This window comes from Branchiostoma belcheri, unplaced genomic scaffold, assembly GCF_001625305.1.
Source record: "Branchiostoma belcheri isolate BF01 breed outbred unplaced genomic scaffold, Haploidv18h27 scaffold32, whole genome shotgun sequence".
NCBI classification, from domain to species: domain Eukaryota; kingdom Metazoa; phylum Chordata; class Leptocardii; order Amphioxiformes; family Branchiostomatidae; genus Branchiostoma; species Branchiostoma belcheri.
In genome coordinates, this window is record NW_017803932.1 from 2,985,804 (window position 1) to 3,007,761 (window position 21,958).

The 21,958-nt window shown below is 39.6% G+C and overlaps 1 protein-coding gene across 1 annotated transcript in view; it reads right to left on the reverse strand.

Annotated features, from left to right (window-relative positions):
* The window catches only part of LOC109474992 (Fanconi anemia group M protein-like), a 32,707-nt gene that overhangs the window by 6,736 nt on the left and 4,013 nt on the right, over positions 1–21,958 (reverse strand). Inside the window, exons 7-15 of the mRNA XM_019775507.1 lie at positions 21,307–21,571; positions 20,591–20,722; positions 19,797–19,996; positions 19,200–19,406; positions 18,615–18,852; positions 18,356–18,501; positions 17,399–17,490; positions 14,688–17,059; positions 14,216–14,308 (exon numbers count right to left, since the gene is read on the reverse strand). Of these exons, the coding sequence (XP_019631066.1) occupies positions 14,216–14,308; positions 14,688–17,059; positions 17,399–17,490; positions 18,356–18,501; positions 18,615–18,852; positions 19,200–19,406; positions 19,797–19,996; positions 20,591–20,722; positions 21,307–21,571 (3,745 nt within the window). The remainder of the gene's footprint in view (positions 1–14,215; positions 14,309–14,687; positions 17,060–17,398; positions 17,491–18,355; positions 18,502–18,614; positions 18,853–19,199; positions 19,407–19,796; positions 19,997–20,590; positions 20,723–21,306; positions 21,572–21,958) is intronic.

The window sequence follows — 21,958 nt, forward strand, 5'->3', positions numbered from 1 at the left end:
TGCATAACAAGACTAATATCCTACTCCAATGGCTCCAGATATAGGGACTTTTCCTGCAGATATGTCAGCAGAAATGTCTGCAGGAAAGATTTGATTTCTGCAGGCAGGAATTTAGGTTTCCCCGGCAAAAATTTCTGCACAAATTCTCCCTCAGAAATTCCTGCAAGAAAAATTCTTCCTGCAGAAATTTCTAGAGTATATGTTGGCTCCTTTTTCAAGACTTACTTCATTGTTATGTATTAAAGATGTTAAGTATTAATAGAAAAAATAAATATGTAGCAAAGAATTCTGTCTGTTAATGTAAGCACATAAGAAGCTGTGAAGCACTTATGTGCTATGTACTGTGTTGTTATCATTGTATTGTTTCTGCATTTTTATTGTACCCAGATCTACCTGAAAAACAGGTCAAATCACCTGAGTGTATCTTCTGGTTAAATAAATAAACTGAAACTGAAATGGGATTTCTATTTCAGCAAGTGGGGTGCGGCGAACTGTTCTCTCAACGGACAAACTCCCTTGGCATGCTTATCTCTCTACTTGGCCGATTTCTACTCTTTCCAGCCGCCTCCCCAAGCCTGGTAGAGGCTAGGTGATAAGGGATACACCACATTGTTCCCACTCGAGAACACACGCCTTTCAAATTGCGAAATGAGCCAAAATTTGGTGTTTACCTAGATTGAAAAATACAACAACATCCGAGTTCCAATGTGCAAATCTGGTATTTGAATTTTCCAGTTATTCTATTATTAGAACATTTTGAATCCCGTGCTGTATATCTAGTTGTGACACAGACCAGAACAACCATAAAGATAGAATACTACACAGTGTATTCCGCATCGCCCAAGGTACCAGCCTGACCGCGGGGTCAGCCATCGGGCATCCAATCTGCAGGAGGTCTGAGGCTGAGGTTGATGTCATAGTTTTGTTTGTTTCGCATAACCGGTAAACCGCCTTTAGGCGTAACACACCAGTTTTGTACATGTGCGTACCCATCCAAGAAAACAGACATTTTAATGAGAAATGTGCCAAAATTTGGTGTATCTAACCAAACAAGTTACAGCGTGATTTCCAACATCTGAATTCGGTTTCGAAGTTTCGAAAGCGGCGCACTCGGTTCTTGCAATATGCTTGTGAAATTATGTATAATGGTCCAAAGTGTTATATATAATTATGTATAATGGTCCAAAGGGTTATGTATAATTATGTATAATGGTACAAAGAGTTATACATAATTATGTATAATGGTACAAAGGGTTATGTATAATGGTCAAAGGTGTTATGTATAATTATGTATAATGGTCCAAAGGGTTATGTATAATTATGTATAATGGTCCAACAGGTTATGTATAATTATGTATAATACCAAAATCATTATGTATAATTATACATAATTATAGTATAATTATCTATAATTTGACTATTCCCAAGGGACTCATCAATGCTTTCCGCATATTCATTACCACCTAATATGTTACCATAAAAAGTATTAAGACAGTTGGGTTAAGCGTTTGGGATTTATGGGTGGGAGTCCATAATTAAAACGTTTTTCCATAATTATATCGCGGCTTGTTTTAAGCATCTTCAATCTGTTTTTATGTAAGGAAGTAAATGGGTTTGATATGCAAATTCTTTCTGTAAATACTCAAGGTGTTTTCTCCCTACTGCAATAATTATTATTTATTATTGATATCAAAAGTCCTTCAGATCTACTTATCATAAAATATTTTCTGCAAATCACAGGTGGGCGTAATGAGTCCTGGAGAGGCTGCTGGGAGTAAACAGCCTTCTCAGTGTTAATATTCAAAACCAGTTTCAGACAATAAAATATAACACAACCATAGGAATATGACTCAATACTTATAAAATATATCTCACTTTAAGCAGAGTTCCAAATAAGTGCATGAAATTTAACCAACCATAGTATTTGCATTCAATGATACCAGACTTTAACATACATTAATCTGCATTGTCTAGGGGCAATTGTTTGTAGATTAGCCCAGAGCCTATAAATTTATCATTATAATTGTAAAACAGCAACACTATTCAATATTCAAATTGCCAGCTACAGACAATCAACACAAGCATATACATTGTAAGTAAGACTTCTTTCAAGGCTGTTTGTTACCATTAGTGCAGCTACCCACTGCAGACATTCTCCTGAATCATCCTTTCCTGGCCCAGGAAGTAAAGAACTTAGTCTATGAACATCCTCCATCGTGACTAGCTTGAAAGGAAAATCTGGGAAACTCACACAGGTAAGTCTATACCAGACATGTAGCGATTACATTGTAAAGTGTGGTCACATTATTTTGTTATGCAATTTTTGGCAATGTTGTAAGACTAAGAGTTACAGCATGGCTACAACAGAAGACTTACATGTAGTGTCTGTTGAGAGACTACAGAGTGGTGTCTGCTGATTTTTGTACCACACTTTGCTATAAACTTGTAATATGGTTTGGCCTATCAATTATTTTTGGTTTAGAAAAGGGCTCATGAGTCACCTCAGCACCCACAAAACCAGACAACCTTACCAATTAGTAGTTTGGCACTTTTGGCTTAGTACATGTATTTAATGACCTTACAAATTTTTGGAATCAGGAGGAAGATGGACTGAAATATTGTATTTGCTCCCAAGCAAATGTCTGCCTTTCTGGTTGAAGTTTTTTCAGTTGACATTTTAGACTGGCACTGATTATAGTCTCCGATAAGCCCCAAATCACGATCAGTGGTGAATACTTTAATTTTTATTTGATCCATACTTAAATCAGGAATTAATGGTACTGTAAGAACTGTAGGTACATTTGTAACAGGAGAAAGGATTTTGAGCCATGATTCTTGTCTGTTTATTAATTAGGTGACAGAACATGGGGAGAAACCTACAACATGTGCTGATTTTCCTTCTCATCATCCTGAAGGAACCCAACATGCTAGAAGCTGACTGCAGTGCTAGCTGTTCACCATCATTGTGTAACTGTGCTAATTTCCACCTCACTAGCATCCCTCAGAACCTGCCAAAAACCATCTCTACCTTGGGTTTGAAAAATAATCAGATTACAACTATAAGTCAGTCAGAGTTTGCAAGGTATGAGAACTTCATAGAATTAGACCTGAACACTAATCTTATAACTAACATTCATAATGATACATTCTCAAACCTACCTCGGCTCCAAACTCTGTACCTGCATATAAACAGGATAACTAAGATTCAGTTTGGTTCACTTTCAAATTTACCCGAGCTGCAAAAGCTGTGGCTCAACTCTAATAAGATAATTATAATTCATTTTGGTCTTTTCTCAAATCTCCCCCAGCTCCAAGATCTGGACCTTGCCATGAACAAGATTACTAAAATTCATCCTGATACATTTTCAAATCTATACAAACTGAAAACATTGAGTTTGCAATTCAACCAGATAACTGAAATTCAGGCTGGTACATTTTCAAGTCAATCCCAGCTTGAATTCTTGATCCTGAACTCTAACCAAATAACAAATATTCAGCCAGATACATTTCCATATCTGCCCAAGCTCCGAGAGCTATTCCTACATGCTAACAAAATAACTAACATTCAAAATGGTACCTTCTCCAATTTACCAATGCTCCAAAGTCTATTTCTGCACTCCAACAAGATATCCATTCTCCCCTTGTCAGCTTATGTTACATTTTCATCCATTCATTATGTTCATATTGACCACAACCCCTGGCAATGTGACTGTAAGATGGTTCCTTTCAGGTTAAAAATGAATGGGACTTTTTCTTTTGAAAATCAGATAAAATGTGCCCAACCTGCCAACCTCAATGGACAAAGGCTTAAAGACATCAATCCCAAAGATTTGATCTGCAAGGAGCCACCTGTAGTTCTCTGGTACTTCAATCCCAAATGCAGTGCTGACCAGAAAATACCACATCCTGTAGACACCACATTTGCCTCACTGCCTGTTGATACAAACAAACCAGAGAGCAACAGCTCCCATGACAACAGCTACCATGAATCTGCTCCCAGGTTCCCCCTATCTGTTGTCATTGGCACTGCAAGTGGTTCAGTGTCTGGTATTTGCCTGATTGGTATCATCATTTTCACAACTTGGTGTAAAAGGAGGGCAAGGAATCTTCCTTCAGATCCTAACACCAAAGTTGCTTCAGGTGCTAGAAATCTTCCAACAGCACCACAGTTAGCACCCCCACAGTCTAATCCTATGTACAACATAGTTGTGGAAACGAGACCAAACAACCCAACATCTAATGAAGGTACAGAACCAGAGAAGCCTGCTGAAAGCACGGCCCATGGGCCAATCCCAGGGGGTCCCATTCCCCCCCACAGCCAACATGATGACACCCTGCCAGTTGACTCAGAGCCTCATCTGTACGAAGATGTGGACCAGATAACAAGGAACCCCAAAGCAAAAAATACAGTAACTCCAAAGCAATCTGCCAAGAGTACCCCAGAGGGTTCCATTCCCCCACACAGCCAAACTGAACATGCCCTGCCAGCTGTTTCAGAGCCTAACCAGTACACGTACATAGACATGGGCCCACCTTCAAAGAAGCCCACACCGAAAGGCTATCAGTCCCTTGAAAACAAAGCTGTTGCACCATCTCACAAAATCCCTCAATCCTTGGATGCTGAAAATTTATCATATAGCACAGAGCCAGCAGTCTCACAGACAAATTCACAGTACAAAGACATGTACGCCGAAAATCCATCATATAGCACAGGGCCAGCAGTCTCACAGGCAAATTCACTGTACAAAGCCAAAGATGTAGAAACATTACCAAAGACCCCAAAAGCAGATTTTTAAGGTCCAAGTTCAAGGAAACATGCTAAAAAGAAGGTCACTGGACAGAGCTTCAAATACTGGGTGCATGTGTACCTTAGTGCACCAAAATTTGGAGCTGTGCTTCCAATTTTTCTCTGTGGGTGCACCAGTGCAAATATTTTGGTAGGTTTACGTAATATGTAAACATGTTAAACATGTTAAATCTATACACTGTATCTCTTAGTGTCACCCGGGAAAATAGCAGACTGAATCATTCTTGTACTTAGTCTACTTTTCTTTAGAAATGAAACAGAATTGGTTTTTGCTGACATTCTTCTTATTTTACTTATATATGGTACACCCAAAATTTTGTTGTGTACCCAATTTTTTAGATTCGGTGCACCAGTGCACCTATTTCCAAAAATGAATTTCAAGCCAACAGAAATTACACCGTGTAACATGTACAACTGTATACTGCTAAAGAGCCTTCCCCCATCCCTACCCCCCAAGCTAGGAATGCCCAGCCCTAAAAACCTTTTGATGCCTTGTAATGACTCAGTATGTGGGTATGACAGCCAGCACTTTGATGCAAATCATGACCTAAAATGGCAATGACCTGATGGTCACTGGCTTCTTAAGGTTTCATGTTTTCATGTAAAATTTCTCTCAAAAAGTAACATATACCAGTTGAAACAATCTGTATTTCTTGTATAATCCACATTCACCTAAACCTAAAAATGTATATACCAAAGTGACTACATGTACTAATGGCAAACGTACTTGCTGTGAGTAGACGCACATATATATATTGTACATGACCAAGAGGTCAGGGGTTTGAAGCTTGGAGGTTGTCGCTCACCCAACATGTACAATACTAAAAAGGGCCACACTGCTCTAGCACTCTGCGTAGTCCAGTGGTTAGCGACCCAGCCTCTGGGCCAAGAGGTTGTGAGTTTGAATCCCCGGGGCTGTTGTCGCTCACCCAACATGTAAGCTACTGGAAAGGGTCGCATTCCTTAGGACAGTTGTCCACTGTTCATTGTGCTTGTCAAAAAGAGCTAGGGAAATTTCCCTGGTACAATGAACCTGTAAATACTGTACATATCACTCTGCTTTCTTTGTCACAACTTGTGGGAGACTAGCTATTTGTGAACTACAACAGATTTTCTCTAGGGCAAGATGTTAAGCAGTGGTCCACTGCTAATTATGCTAGTCAAGAAGAGCTAGTCAAGGGGAATTTCCATGGTACAATTATTGAATTAACCACTGGCAGGTGTTTTAAGGTAATGTTTCTATTGTACATATCGTCTGTCCTTCCTGTCACAAGGAGGGGGATATTACCTTCATTGTGTTCAACTGGTTTGAGATCTCCTTCCCATCTGAAGACTGCAGGGTACATGTTGTACATCCTTGTGTAACAATCATAATCACATTGTGTTATGTTACATTCATGCTGGCTTCTTGCCTTTTTTAAGTAACAACATGTTAACTGGTGACTCCATGTACATATTGTATTACACCTTCTGAAGATACTCTTTCTAGTACTCAGAATTTAGACCAGTCGTGATGGTTCATCATCTTTTTATTGTATCTGGTCTTTTATGTAGTGGTCAAGTTTTGTATTTGAGATGGGTAGACCAGTATACCTAGTTTGGACCTGAATTTTGATTATTAGTCCATTCTGACATCAATAGACTCACTACATGTACATGTACATGTGGTATAATTAATTTAGGAAACATTTCCTTATGAACATCATCCTGGCAATAACATCACTAGTCTTATACCAACATTAGAGATATTGTTGAATATCATGGAAATGTAGCAAATTAGGACAAAAGATTATGGTGATTAACCCTCCTATATCCTGAGTAACCGGTACATGTACCCTTTAGGCATCAAGTCTTACTGCCTACAAGGACAGCAGCCATGAGATGCACCATGCAGATGTATATATAATTATGTAGTATATAATGTCACTGTAAGGGCACACCAATTGAATTTGTCAGTTCTTAAGTCATTAAAAAATTAACACTGATCTGAAACATCACCCTGAAGAACAGAGTTTACAGAAGTTAACTCCCGTGAGCCCTGTTTTCATATAACATTGTCCTGTGGCTGGAAGTTTACTTCAAAATGACCAACAACAAAGAAATTTAATTGGTGTGGCATGAGAGGAACAAAGAGACACCTTGTACATGATTGTAACTGCATCGTCAAGATCACTTGATAAATCAATGTTCATTAATCTTTTTGTAATTCTTTTACTCATTCAGCATCTTCATATTTCAATATCATAATTTATCATGATTATAGATCACTTGTGAACAGTATGTATCTGACTGCAATATTATACAATTATGTAATTATAAAAATACATTTGTGTGAAAACAACTTTATGGAGTCTATTCTTTAAATTTCGTATTGTTTAGCATAAGAAAGTATGAAAAATGTACCTGGCAAAATGAAACAGGGCAGATTTTATTTTATTTTTTTTAAATTTCAAGTAGAACAGTGAACACTACTGTAACAGAAAGTTGTGTAGATGTATCACTTCTCTATATATATGAGGATAAATCTAAAAAAGGTGAGCCTTAAATAGAATGACTTATTTTAGGAAAAAATCACTAAACTTTTAAACCCTTCTATAATTGATGTCCACCAAAAGTTGAAACTGTATTTTTCCTGTAGACCACTCTTTGAACATAACAGTAACGTGTTGTAGTGAGTGAGTGACTTCCAATGGGGAAATTAAAATCTAACTAGTTTTACCTGCTATAAAATTAATGATCGTATATAAAACATTTTCTGCAAAATGTAGGTGGATACATTGAGTGGGAAGGCAGCTGGGAGTAAACAGCCTTCTCAACATTAATTATTCAAAACCAGTTTCAGACAATTAAATACTGCATAACCAGGAATAAGACTCAACATTTGACGCATATATTAACTACCAAATAGATGTAATAAAAAAACAGTGCACTAAATTTAACCCAACAATTTTAGCATTTGTATTCTATGATGCAGAGACTCACAAATGTTAATGTCTGAGGTGTATCATCTCTATATCATTGCCTAGGAGCAATATAATTATTCTTATTGTAATATCATTATTCAGTGTAAGAGACCTCACAGCCAATAGAGTGAGGCCTGTACAAGAAAGCCATTTTACTATTCATCATGATTGTAAAATCATATCAATATTAAAAAAGCCAGCTACAGACAATCAACAAAACCATATACTTTAAGTAAGCCGTAATCTATGACTGTTTGTGAGACTCAGTGCAGCTGCCCACACACAGCACCTGTCCTGCAAGCACAACTCGAGCTCTCACTGTCCAGAAGGGTTACATCTCTGAACCAACACTTCCTGGCCCGGGAAGTGAACAACTGGAAATATTCTGACTAGCTTGAAGGGAAAATCTGGATAAATTTCAAAGGTAAGTCTACGCTAGACATTTACAATGTAAGGTGTGGTCAGATTTGTTGTGCAATTTTTTGTCATTGTTGTCAGATTTTAAGCAAGGCTAAAACAGAGGTTCATGTTGACAAGGATAATTATTTATATGCACAGCACCTGAATTTTGTATTGACATATCCTTGACTTATGCTATGCAAGAATGCCCTTAATTTTGCTATGATTCTAAACCAGTAATGTTGCAGGTGCAAGAATTATTCCTGGTTTAGAAAAGGCCTTATACTAGCCTGGGTACCATCCTGGTTAGTTTATGTCTGCTCCCACAGTCGCTCCCACCAACCAGTCTGGAAGCAACTGTGGGAGCGGACGTAAACTAACCAGGATGGTACCCAGGCTAGCCTTATACAATGTACATCATCAAATCACCCACAGAAATAGACAACCCTATAGCTACATCAGTCTCTTTGCCCTCCTTAGCAAATTGCCTAGTCTAGACTAAGTACAACTGTTACATAGATTTCACAGTAGCCTTCATTCTTTTGTGTAAATTACATTACATGTACATCACTACTAGTACATGTAGGTGGTACTTTTCCTGTCTGCAGGTGTGGTCAAACACAGTTCTTCTTTAACAGAATAAAGGTTCATCTGACAGTTTTTATCATTATACATATTATGTATCAATATACCTAAGTAGCAGGAACAGCATCTTACAATACATGTAATTATTATTCTCATTACCCAAAGCTCCAAATTGTAGGACAGTGGTAGAATTTAGGACAACATGCAATATTGCATGTGTGGGAAAGATAAGAAAAATGATTTTGAGGCCTGATTCTTGTTCTGTTTAGGTGACAGAACAACATGGAGAGAATCCTACAACATATGCTGCTGATTTTCCTTCTCATCATCCTGAAGGAACCCAACATGCTAGAAGCTGACTGCAGTGCTAGCTGTTCACCATCATTGTGTAACTGTGCTAATTTCCACCTCACTAGCATCCCTCAGAACCTGCCAAAAACCATCTCTATCTTGGGTTTGAAAAATAATCAGATTACAACTATAAGTCAGTCAGAGTTTGCAAGGTATGGGAACTTGATAGAATTAGACCTGAACACTAATCTTATAACTAACATTCATAATGATACATTCTCAAACCTACCTCGGCTCCAAACTCTGTACCTGCATGATAATAAGATAACTAATATCCATTCTAGTGCATTCTCAAACCTACCTCGGCTCCAAACTCTGTACCTGCATGATAATAAGATAACTAAGATCCATTCGAGTGCATTCTCAAACCTACCTTGGCTTAAAACTCTGTACCTTCAGGCAAACAGGATAACTAGGATTCAGTCTAGTACACTTTCAAATTTAACCCTGCTCCAAGAGTTGTGCCTCAACAAAAACCAACTTACTATGATTCAATTTGGTATTTTCTCAAATCTACTAGATCTCAAAATTCTGTACCTGCGTAAAAACAAGATAAGTAAGATTGAGCATGGTACATTTTCAAATGTACCCCAGCTCAAAAAGCTGTACCTTGACGAAAACAAAGTTAATGAGATTCATCCTGATACTTTCTCGAATCTACTCCAGCTAAAACGTATAAATCTTCATTCAAACCACATAAAGGACATTCAGTCTGGTACACTCTCAAATTTAACAAATCTTGAATTGTTGATCCTCAGCCATAACCAAATAACAAACATTCATCCAGATACATTCCCACATCTGCCCAAGCTCCGACAGCTATTCCTGCATGGTAACAACATAAGCAAGATTCCAAATGGTACATTCTCCAACTTACCAGGGCTCAGAGTTTTATATCTGTACAGCAACAATATATCTACTCTTCCCTTATCATCTTACATGTACATGTATGTTATATTATCATCTATTCCTAATGTTGAAATTGACCCCAACCCCTGGCAGTGTGACTGTAAGATGATTCCTTCCAGGCTGGAAATGGACGGGACTGTTTCATTCAATAATAAGATAAAATGTGCCCAACCTGCCAACCTCAATGGACAAAGGCTTAAAGACATCAATCCCAAAGATTTGATCTGTAAGGAGCCACCTGTAGTTCTCTGGTATTTCAATCCCAAATGCAGTGCTGACCAGAAAATACCACATCCTGTAGACACCACATTTGCCTCACTGCCTGTTGATACAAACAAACCAGAGAGCACCAGCTCCCATGACAACAGCTCCCATGAATCTGCTCCCAGGTTCCCCCTATCTGTTGTTATTGGCACTGCAAGTGGTTCAGCGTCTGGTATCATTGGCCTGATTGGTATCATCATTTTTACAATTTGGTGTAAAAGGAGGGCAAGGAATCTTCCTTCAGATCCTAACACCAAAGTTGCTTCAGGTGCTAGAAATCTTCCAACAGCACCACAGTTAGCACCCCCAATCCCAGGGGATCCCATTCCCCCCCACAGCCAACATGATGATACCCTGCCCGCTGACTCAGAGCCTCATCTGTACGAAGATGTGGACAAGATAACAAGGAACCCCAAACCAAAAGATACTCCAAAGCAATCTGCTAAAAGCAAGGTCCTTGGAACAGCCAACAGACATATACCTACTGGTATTGATGCCAACACTATTTCAGAGGGCTCCATTCCCCCACACAGCCAAGGTACTCATGCCCTGCCAGCTAATTCAGAGCCTAACCCCTATGTAGACATGGGCCCACCACCAATAAACCCAACACCGAAAGGCACATTTCCAGATCAATCCACCTCTAAAAACAAGGCCCTTGCACCATCCAACAAAATCGATCAATCCCTGAGTGCCGAAAGTCAATCATATAGCTCAGGGCCAGCAGTGTCACAGATAAATTCACTGTACAAAGATGTGAGCCAACCACCAAAGAACACCAAAGACATAAATCTAAAACAATTTGATAAAAACAAGGCCCTTGCACCATCTGACAGAATCCCTCAATCCTTGGATGTTGAAAATCCATCGTATAGCACAGGGCCAGCAGTCTCACAGACAAATTCACTGTACAAAGATGTAGAAACATTATCCCCAAAACCAGATTCTTAAGGTGCAGGTTCAAGAAAACAAGCGTGCACCTTAGTCCACCCAAATTTGGAGCTGTGCACACAATTTTTTTCTGCAGGTACACTAGTGCACACAAATATTTTCTTAGGTTTTCTGATGTAAAGATGTAAAATGTATAGTAGGATACAGCATATTCTTAACATCCAAGTGTCAGAAAAATATTAAAATTATTGTTGTAATATCTTTCTTTAGAATAAAAACATATTAAAAATAGTTTTTGAAATAGTTTTGATGACATTCTACTTATTTTACATGGTGCACCCAAGACATTTTTTGTGCGTATCCAGTCTTTTAGGTGCACACTGTATAATGTCCAACTATAGAAATTTAATTGGTGTGGCATGAGTAGACATTCATGTAATAAACATCTTGTACATGTAAAAAAACAAATCATTATGGGTTCACCACACCACGAAGTGGTGGTGAACCCATATTGCTTTTTCTGATGTTTCTTCTCCTCCTTCTCCTCCTTCTCCTCCTCCTGCCATATCTTTAAATGGATTCAGCTTCTTCATTTTAGGGCCTAAGGTCCTGAAATTTGGTATGGAGGTACAGTGGGCAAATACCCCTAGGCGTTTTTTAAATTTTTGTGATACAGGCTTTTAGAATGGTTTTATTTGAGTTTTTTGGCTGTGTTATAGCAAATGTATTACTGTGTTAGTGTGCCGTGTTTACCACGTCTGGGCACGAGTCATCACAATGGAATGCAGGGCATCAACCAATAGGCATGCAGCTTTCCTCTATACTTCTTGCTGATTGGCTGTTGGGATTTAACTTGATTAACACCCGCACAGAGCATTTCCACCTGCACAGAGCATTTCTTGCTGATTGGCTGTTGGGATTTAACTTGATTAACACCTGCACAGAGCATTTCCATACTGACAGTATGTCTTTATTCAAGTGTTTTGGTAGGTATTTCAAGCTTTTCTGCTCCAGCATTGGAATGCGGGGCATGAACGTTTTTTATTTTATTTTGAAAATCAACAGTTTGCATTATGCAATTAAAAATCCTAACCAATAAAGTAGGGAATAGCTATCCAACTGTTGTTTTAGTTGTATGTTACTTCATATTATAGTTATATCAATGTAAACAGGGTTCTAGCTAGCGCTAAGTAGCGTCGGGGCCCGCGACGCTAAAATTTTGACCCGCTACGCCAATTTTCCCCCGCTACGCTAATTTTCAGTACAACGTAGCGGCATTGTGACTGCATTTCTTTGTTCAAAAATGCCAGATCAAATGTGAAAAATGTTTTTTTAGCAAAGTAACGCACGTGGCGGCCCTCCCAGGAGAATGGGGCGTGCCTAGGCGGGGCCTTTGCTTCTTTACAACTTGTGTTGCCGCCCTTCTGTGAGTGACAGCGGCAGTCTCTTGACTCCCAGACACTGGCGTCAGGGTGTCTAGCCCAGTCTGTAGAAGGGATGTTCCGCCCCCTTCATAGTGTCGGCTTTCCCTCTGGGACGCCATATATGGGCTGGCCTATTTAACAATTCCCACGCCACGATGTATGTAGCACAAATATGTTTCCTCCCGTGTTCAACAGATCTCTCCTTGTAACTCTGGACATAAACACCTTCCACTAAATTGCATTAATTCTATATCTTGCCAAGGTGAAAAAATACAAAGAGTTACAATGTACTTAGTCACCAGCCTAATAATTAAAGTGCTTTACAGTTCCAGCCGGCTCCCGAAAAGGGGAGGGGCCTCTAAAGCCCACAGCGGCAAACTTGCGTTGGTTGAAAATTTGCCACTTTAGTAAACTAAACAAGGGAGTTCACCCCTTGGATCCGTTCATAGTTTAAACAAGTAAATACAAATTATTGCTCTCTTGTCAAATTTTTGCCGTTTTTCTTTACGGCGTTTGTGATCTTTGTGACGCACGTGGGTTTTCCTGCCACATATGCGTCAGTGCTGGTGCCATGCCGATTTCATGCTCTTAGCTACTGTGCGATCTATGTCGACATACTGGGTGTGCCTGTAATCATGTCAGCATCAAAGCTTGGCAATAACAACAAAGCCACGTGTTGAATCACGTCAAATTTCGGCCCAGTTTTGCAGAACAGAAATGGCACAAAGGAGATTAAAAGTGCCTCATAATGAGACACTATTAGCAGGCAAAACAGACGTATTTCTTATATTATTTATAGTTACTTTTTTTGCATGTAGAATATTACAACTTTGCACACCAGATGCTATGTTTAACATTTAATTTATCTCAGAGTCTGTTCTTGGTTGTGTCTGATTTGGAGTATCTTCTGTATTTTGTGAAGATTCCAAGCTGCAAAAATATAAAAATTACTAATCAAGGATACATTGTACATACCTTAGAAATGACATTTTTTCCCTTTGGGTATCCCTCAAATGGCTGCTTTTTAAGCTTAAATTTTTAAAAGCTCCGCATCATTGTTTTCCCTTGTGTTTCTCATTCTTTCCCTGCCATGTGGTAAAATGTGGTGAACCCATCGCTGTATTTGCTCCAAAGCAAATATTGGCCTTTCTAGTTACTTATTAATTTTTCTGCTATTCTCTTATCTATTCAGTATTCAGCATACCTTATCAACATCATATTATATCATAATTGATTATATTTGATATTGTAAATATCAATGATGATCAATATTGTAAAAGTCTACACTGTAGTATTGTACAAATGTATCTGTCTCGAAAGAGGGATGCACTGACATCATAATAGACATTTGAGTAGAAGATAGTTTGCTAGGTTTCTATTCTCGTATTGTTAAGCAATAAAAAAGATTTTGCTGGGACTTGAAATAGACAGCAGAAAAACAGTTAAAATGCCATCAGGTATCACAAACCTTAAATGCCTGGACTTACAAGCTATGCTTTTATGCTATTATACTGTAGTGGTAGCCAATTATGTGTGTCATATTTGTGTCAACATGGAATTTTGCTCCAAAATAACTTAAGTCACAAGTCAAATTATGACGAAAAATGTGGTCAACTCTTTACCTGGTTTGGGAGATTCACACATTTCACATGTAGACAACAGGGTGTGATTCAGGAAGGTGCAGGTGGAACAGCTCCAGGTGGCAGTTGAAACACCTGATGATAGATCAAAGAAACAACCCCATGTACATGTAAATTGTATAAAACTATGATAATTATCAATAAACTGAGGTGTTGTCTATGATATGTCTGATCATATATGTGTGTTTTTACCCAAAAAAATGTATGCATATTCAAGGCAAGATTTTCTATTTAGCTTTCAGAATGTTGCTATTCAAACCTAAACACAACTTTTTTAATTGTTAGTACGTGTACCTGTATAGTGCCCGACATACTATATACTAATTACATATTTCGAGTCCAACATGATAATGCACATATTAACATAACATACAGCTACATGTACTAAAATTGGCAACCATTACTTTGACAAGGTTGGAATATACACGAAGAATGAAAACTGTGTAATACTGACCTGGCTTGCCTGTGCTAATAGAAGTGGGTTCATCATTGGGTCTTTCTAAACTACCCATGTTCAATCCTCTACTTGGAACCAGTACAGGAGTGCTTCTACTGATTCTCTTTACACTTTCAGAGCTGTGTCTCTTCTCTACAGCAGATACTTTTGGAGAATTTCTGTCAGTGCATAAGCTGTCTGGAGTAGCACTTCTTTTGCCTCTCAGTGACAGCCTTGTAGCCACCTTTCCTGGCCCATGAAGAGGGGTACTGGCTACTACATCACATTCAGAGAAAACTTCATCCTGGCCAAATTCAGATTCTGTAATATTGTGAGTGTTAGGACAAGGAGAGTAATCCACTTGCTGGTTGTGTGTCGCTCTCTTGGCAGTCTGGTTATATCTTTGAAACAGGGGAGTACTTGGTACAGTATTAAAAGCATCCTCTTCTTCCACATTTTCAACCATAGGACCACTGTTAGTCCTTACAGGAAAATGAAAGCCTTCTGACAAAGTTTCCTTCTCACAGTCGACCATATTCTTGTCAGTTTCGGTAACTTGACTGGAGGGACTTGAATCAGCAAACATGTCCTCATCACTGAACTGCAGGTCAAACTGGGGTTCCAAAAGACTGTCCCCTCCCAGGTCAAAGTTCACACCAATCCACCCCTCTTCCTCCACAGGATTCTGTCCTCCATCAGTATGTGTCACCCCAACATCAATGTCTGCTCCCAACAAACTATCATCCGCAACAAACTGTTGTATAGGTGGGGCCGTTTTGGTACCAACGGAAGGAACTGTTGGTAGTTTTCCATTGTTGCCTCGAACTGTGGTTGCTTTAGAATCTACCTCTGCATGGAAAGACTCCTCATAATCAGAAAACAAAGATGGAGGACTGCAGTTTGAAGGAAACGTATGTTGGATGTCTGACACAGGAGAGACCTGCTGATTTGTTTCTACATCTTTTTTGCCTGCTTCTGGAGTATTTTTAATGGAAACTTGATCATCAACAGTTGTAGCCGCCTGATTTTCCATTTCAGTACATTGAACAGTCTCTGACTCCATTTCCATCTCTGCAAACATGTCATCACTTCCATTCCCAAACAGGGAGTCACTGTCACTCCCCTCTACGTCCCTCTCCTCCACTTTCTTTGTTTCTTCTTGAATTTTGTCTGGCTGAACTGGTAAGTTATCAGTCTTGGCTGCATCAGTCTTTAACACGTTATTGAACTGATGGGAATCTGTGCTATTTTGAACTGACCTGGACATATCTTGGTGACATGGTCTGGTTATGTTTTCATTCTCTAGATATCTTAGGGCCACTACTGAGTGTTTTACACATTGTATCCCACTACTGTCTTTGGTTTTTTCCATATCCTCTTCTTGCAAATCTGAATTTTCTGTCCTGTGCAATGCAGGAACATCTGCATCAGGGATGTTGCTACTGACAGCCTCAAAGACAAGTGACTTTTTGCAAGGAAATGGCTGTTTAACGAAATCCTCTTCACTATCTTTCCAATTGTCTTCAATAGAGGAACTCACTTCTTTCTCTAGTCTCTCCAACCAATCAAGAGAGTCAAGAGATGGAGGGGTTGGTACTCTATACCTACTAATGTCTCCTGTAAACTCAGATATTGCACTTTTACTGTAAGTTTTTGTTGAAAATGTTGGGAAAATGGCTTCCCATTTATCTTCCTCGTCTTCTTCTTCCATGTCCATTGCATCAGCTGCTGGTGCTGTGACAGTTACATTATTCTGTTGAATTGTACCATCATCATCAAAGGGGACATAGCCTTCGCTCTCAACATCATTTTGCCTTGTAGTCTTACAAGTAGACTGCAATGTTTCATCTCTGTTTTCCTGAACAACTTCTGATTCCATTTGCAAACTCCTACCCACAGAAGAGTCATCATTTCCTGAGGTGTGTTCCTTAGTCTTGCCTTCCTGTGATTCAAAGTCCGAGTCATGATCAAGCTCAACCACTATGGGTTTTCTCTTCTGTTTAGGCAGGCTGTTAGCACCTCTGGGCGACTTCTTCTTATCTTTTGAGCCCCTTACTTTGTCACCTTTGCCATTCCTATCACCAGTATGTGTATTTGTGTTGCCTGGATTGAGTGTTATGACAGGCAAGTCATCATCAGAATCTATAGGCTGAGCTTCATTGACTTGAAATGTTTCACTTCTCCTCTTTCCCATTTCCACATTTCGCTGCATTTCTTTCTTGGATCTGGGCTCCGTAGCAAAGCTCCTGATGTCGCCGCCTGAGGTACCGTTTGTCGTGATGATGTCGTCTTTGTTGAGAAACGCCTTCATCTCCATGGCATAGCTGTCCTCATCCTCAGTGTCCTTCTGAAGGTCGATGAACTCCATGAGCTCTACAAAGTTCTTGCACCTGAGGAATAGCAGAAACTTCTTCTTCATAGTAGGTTACAGATTTTATTCATGGGTCTAAAAAGTCATCAATGACTGACTGACTTACCCACTCACTATGCATTTTAGCATCTTCATCATAATGTGACAAAAACAAATTCACTTAACAATCATAATTACAATAAACAATTGTACCATACCTTTTTGCACACATAAAAATGTAAGACTAACCTTAGCTGATGTAATAAGACCCTATGGCCTTCAAGACATGACTACTTTATACATGACCTTACTCTCTTGCTCTCCATCAAATGTGAAAGTTACAACAAGAAGACAGTCCTTGGCGTTACTAGACTCCTACCGTTGTGAATGTCCCACTAGGCGAGTGGGCTGCAGTCTGCTCTGCCAGAGGGACCATTCTGTGAGAGACAGGCTGGGTCGTTTTGGCTGGTCCTTTTTAAAAATGATACATCTTGATTAATAAAGTGTGATATGAGGAGGTAAAATAAATGTAGCAATTCAAATACGCACCAATTTAAAAACAACGCACTATAACTAACATATATAGTATACCTGTGGACTGCTCCTTGGTACTGACCTAGCCTAACTAATCTCTCCTTAGTGCTGAACTGGTTATCACTATTACATACCTGTGACTGGACCTATCCTTAGTGCTGAACTGGTTATCACTAACTATTACATACCTGTGACAGGACCTCTCCTTAGTGCTGAACTGGTTATCACTAACTATTACATACCTGTGACTGGACCTTTCCTTAGTGCTGAACTGGTTATCACTAACTATTACATACCTGTGACAGGACCTCTCCTTAGTGCTGAACTGGTTATCACTAACTATTACATACCTGTGACTGGACCTCTCCTTAGTGCTGAACTGGTTATCACTAACTATTACATACCTGTGATAGGACCTCTCCTTAGTGCTGAACTGGTTATCAATAACTATTACATACCTGTGATAGGACCTCTCCTTAGTGCTGAACTGGTTATCACTAACTATTACATACCTGTGACAGGACCTGTCCTTAGTGCTGAACTGGTTATCACTAACTATTACATACCTGTGATAGGACCTCTCCTTAGTGCTGAACTGGTTATCACTAACTATTACATACCTGTGACTGAACCTATCCTTAGTGCTGAATTGGTTATCACTATTACATACATGTGACAGGACTTCTCCTTGGTACTGAACTGACCATCACTAAATATTACTTATATGTGACAGGACCTCTCATTGGCACTAAACTGGGAATTGCTATATGTATAAGCAAGGATCACATCTAAAAGTACCCACCCTTGTTGTTGTGTCTTCTAAGTACACAAAACGAGCAGGTTGTAGAGTGGGGACAGCTTTCTCCTCCTCGGCTGACAGCTTGTACCTCTCGTTCCAGACAGCGAGCTCCTGTGCTGTCAGGAACCCATCATCTTTCCCAACCTTACCTGAACAAGTAGAGCACAGTTGGTTACTATGTAAGGAAACATGTAGCAAAATCTTTTCAGTACAAATTATAGGAAAGGAAGTTACCTTTTACAAGTTATACACATTAAGGTACCTTTTGGCTGTGCATTCGTGAAAGAAGTGATGGCCTTGCTCCCCTTAACAGACCCCCTCCTGTCCTTCCCCTTTGCTGTGCAGTGATAGCTCCCCACCGTGATGTGCATCTTGTGTACAGTAGGGTTCAACCCACGGGGGACCATCCTGGGGTTGTTCATGTAGAAGTTCAGTGACCTGGTGCTGCCCTGTAAGGCCCTGTGGATGCTCTTTTTACTGTACTGGCTCTGGTTGTAGATCTGGAAGTAAGGTTAACAAAAGACTTTGACTTTAAAAGGCAACATGGTAGTTAAAAACACTACAGCTGATTGCTTCAACTTGAAAAGATGTGAAAATAATACATTGATATCAAATGCCACAATGAACACACAACTCATGTTTATGACATGACAAATAAAATACCAAATTTTACATACACAAATGAATGACATTCAACTACATGTATCATGAAAGTTTACTTTAGTGTACATCCAGACAGTATGAAGTTAAAATGTACACGTCAGTCTCTAAAATGGTAACCTTTTTAAGTTGGATCTAAAATGATAAGTAAACTGTTAGACGTGCTACTTTGAAAATAGATACCAACCCTTTCTTCCTTTCCCTCAGTAACAAGCATGACGATCCTGCCCTGTCTCTTCCTGCCTGTACGACCCATCCTCTGCACCAGTCGGATGGGACTCTTGTGTGCATCGAAACACACGATCAGGTCCACATCCCCGATGTCCAGCCCCTCCTCACCCACACATGTGGACACCAGCACGTTGTAACCACCCTCACGGAACTTTTTCATCACCTGAGAAGGATATCATTGATATTTCATCCTTACATAATGAAGTAAACCTTAGAATAGATATACCATTTGGCTTTTAGATCTCTTTTAATCCCATATCACATTTTTGTACGTCCTCACCACAACTTTCATTTTGTAATTAATTATATCATAATTTATTTTTGTTCATAGTGTTGCAATATACATTTTGAATACAAAAACACTAGGAAAAGCTGGAAATTTTGCAACAACATACTGTATACATATCAACATACTACATAAACAGATTATGTATTTGCACCTGGTCATTCAAAAAATCTAGTGACCTTGATGCAGTGATATCAGGGCAAAATCAGTACTCCACAGTGACATGTTGTGTCGTACTGTAAAATCATTTTGAGATGATGAACTTACGGCCAGCTGTTCCTTCTGCGTGAAGCCCTTCTTGACCTTGCCGGTGGAGGCCTGTCCGATGAAGGTCATGACCCTGACCAGAGGTCGGTGCTGGTTGAGGATGTCGGCGATCTCCTGTACGCTGTCGCGGTACTGGGCGAAGATCATGACACGGGTGGCCGCTGGTTTCACAGCTGCCTGGGTACTGCTACCTGCTGCTTCTGTGGAAATAAAAAGGTAAATGTAGTCCAGTAGCTTTTTTCAGGCCGTAGAGGTAGTGGTTTGTTACTTCACTGTGTCTAGGCATAATATTGGAAGGCGAAGCCCATCCCTCTCCTTTCACCACCTTTAACCTCCCTAACTAACGTCAGGTACCAATTTTACACCTGGGTGAAGTGAGAAAAGTCCTGTAAAGTTAAGTGGACACAGCATCAAACCAGGAGTGCAGGGAATTGAACCAGGACACCTTAGCACTGAGCCATTCATTGCCGTGAAATTTATGCATAATGAGACGGTGAGAAAGATTACAAGTCACATTTCTCCCAGAACCTGACAAAGGGAAAGCAGAATTGAATAGTATAAGGAAGTTGACAGAAATCCTTTATTCTGTTACAGTTTAGAAAGACCAAACAGTCACAGTATACCACTACAAACAAACAAAATGTAAAGAAATGTAATGATATACCAAACAACACATGACCTTTGAAGCTTAAGTACATTACAACTGATTGCAAAACTGACATCAATAAAGAAGATTTATTCCCTGCATTTTGTTTGGAAACTGTAAAATATCAAGTATCAAAATTAACCATTACCATTATCGAACTGTTGGAAGTGTTGCTGCACCACCTCCTCCAGCTTGGCCAGTTTGGGATGACTGACAACCACAGGCTTCTGGGAACTGGGACCCTTCCTCTGGGTAAAAGTCTTCGGAGAGGTGCAGACACCTGGTATAGCAAGAAAAAACACAGCATATCAGCATAATGGATGGACTGGTTGGATGTGTGAATGCAAGGATGGATGGATTTATGAATGCGTGGATGGATGGATGCATTTGAAAATGAATGAAGTATTATGAATAAACAGATGAATGATTCACTGAATGAGTCACAGAATTGCATATATTTTTCTTCTACTAAGTACTAGCAGAGTCATTCTGAATGTGCACTAAGCTATGTCATCTCAGCTTTATCTTTCCAACCCATGACAAAATGTAGACACAATACACATTAGACCCTAAGCAAAATGTAAAAAGGTACTTTAAAGGTAGCCCTTTTTGAGACCGTATTACTATTAGGACAGTGGGTATGTCTAGGATACAATGTTGGCCTATCTCTCTCCTTCCACTGCCTTTTACCTCCCAAACTGAAGTAAGGTACCCATTTTACATCAGCGTGGAATGAGGAAAGTCAATAATAAAGTGCCTTTCCCAAGGATACAATGTCTTGCAGGGAATACGTGACCTCACAATCTCATGTCTGTTAGCCTAACCACTCAGCTATTCAACACCAAACACCACAGTAACACACACCTTGGCCACTGAACAGTGCATGCCCTCCACCTGAGCCACTACCATCACTGGGGTTGAACATCTCCTTCAGTTCACTCATCATCAGCATGAAGTCTGGGTTCTGTGCCAGCTCTCTCTTCTTCTTGGACCCCTTCTCATCCTCCATGATGTTGGCGAGGAATGAGTAGAAGGACTTCATGCCGTGCTGGAGGAGGAGCTCGTAGCCGTGGTACAGGCTGATGCACGTGGCGAAGTCTCCCTCCACGCAACCCTGCAGGACTCGGTTCTGAGGTAACAAAAATACGTCATCAACTAATGAAAGTAATAAATTTGTAGCACTTCTAAAGGATGGCTGGCTAACAAACTATACGGTCTTAAGGCCACACCAATTTAATTTCTTGGTTTCGCCTCTTCATTTTTTTCTGATTTGCAAATAAAAATAAAAATTCAGAACCAACTGCAAAATGCTCATATTTTGCCCTGAACAGTTGAAAACAGTCCTTTTCTTACTACTTGTTACAGTCATTCCATCTTTCAATGCAGTGCTACCATTAAAAGTTCAAAATTCATTGTTTAAATTTTGAACCAGCCTGGTGTGTTGACTTCATGGCTCCTATCGTACCATTTTGGGCCATAATAGGATGCCTAGGCCTGTTTTTTTTTTTTTTTTTTT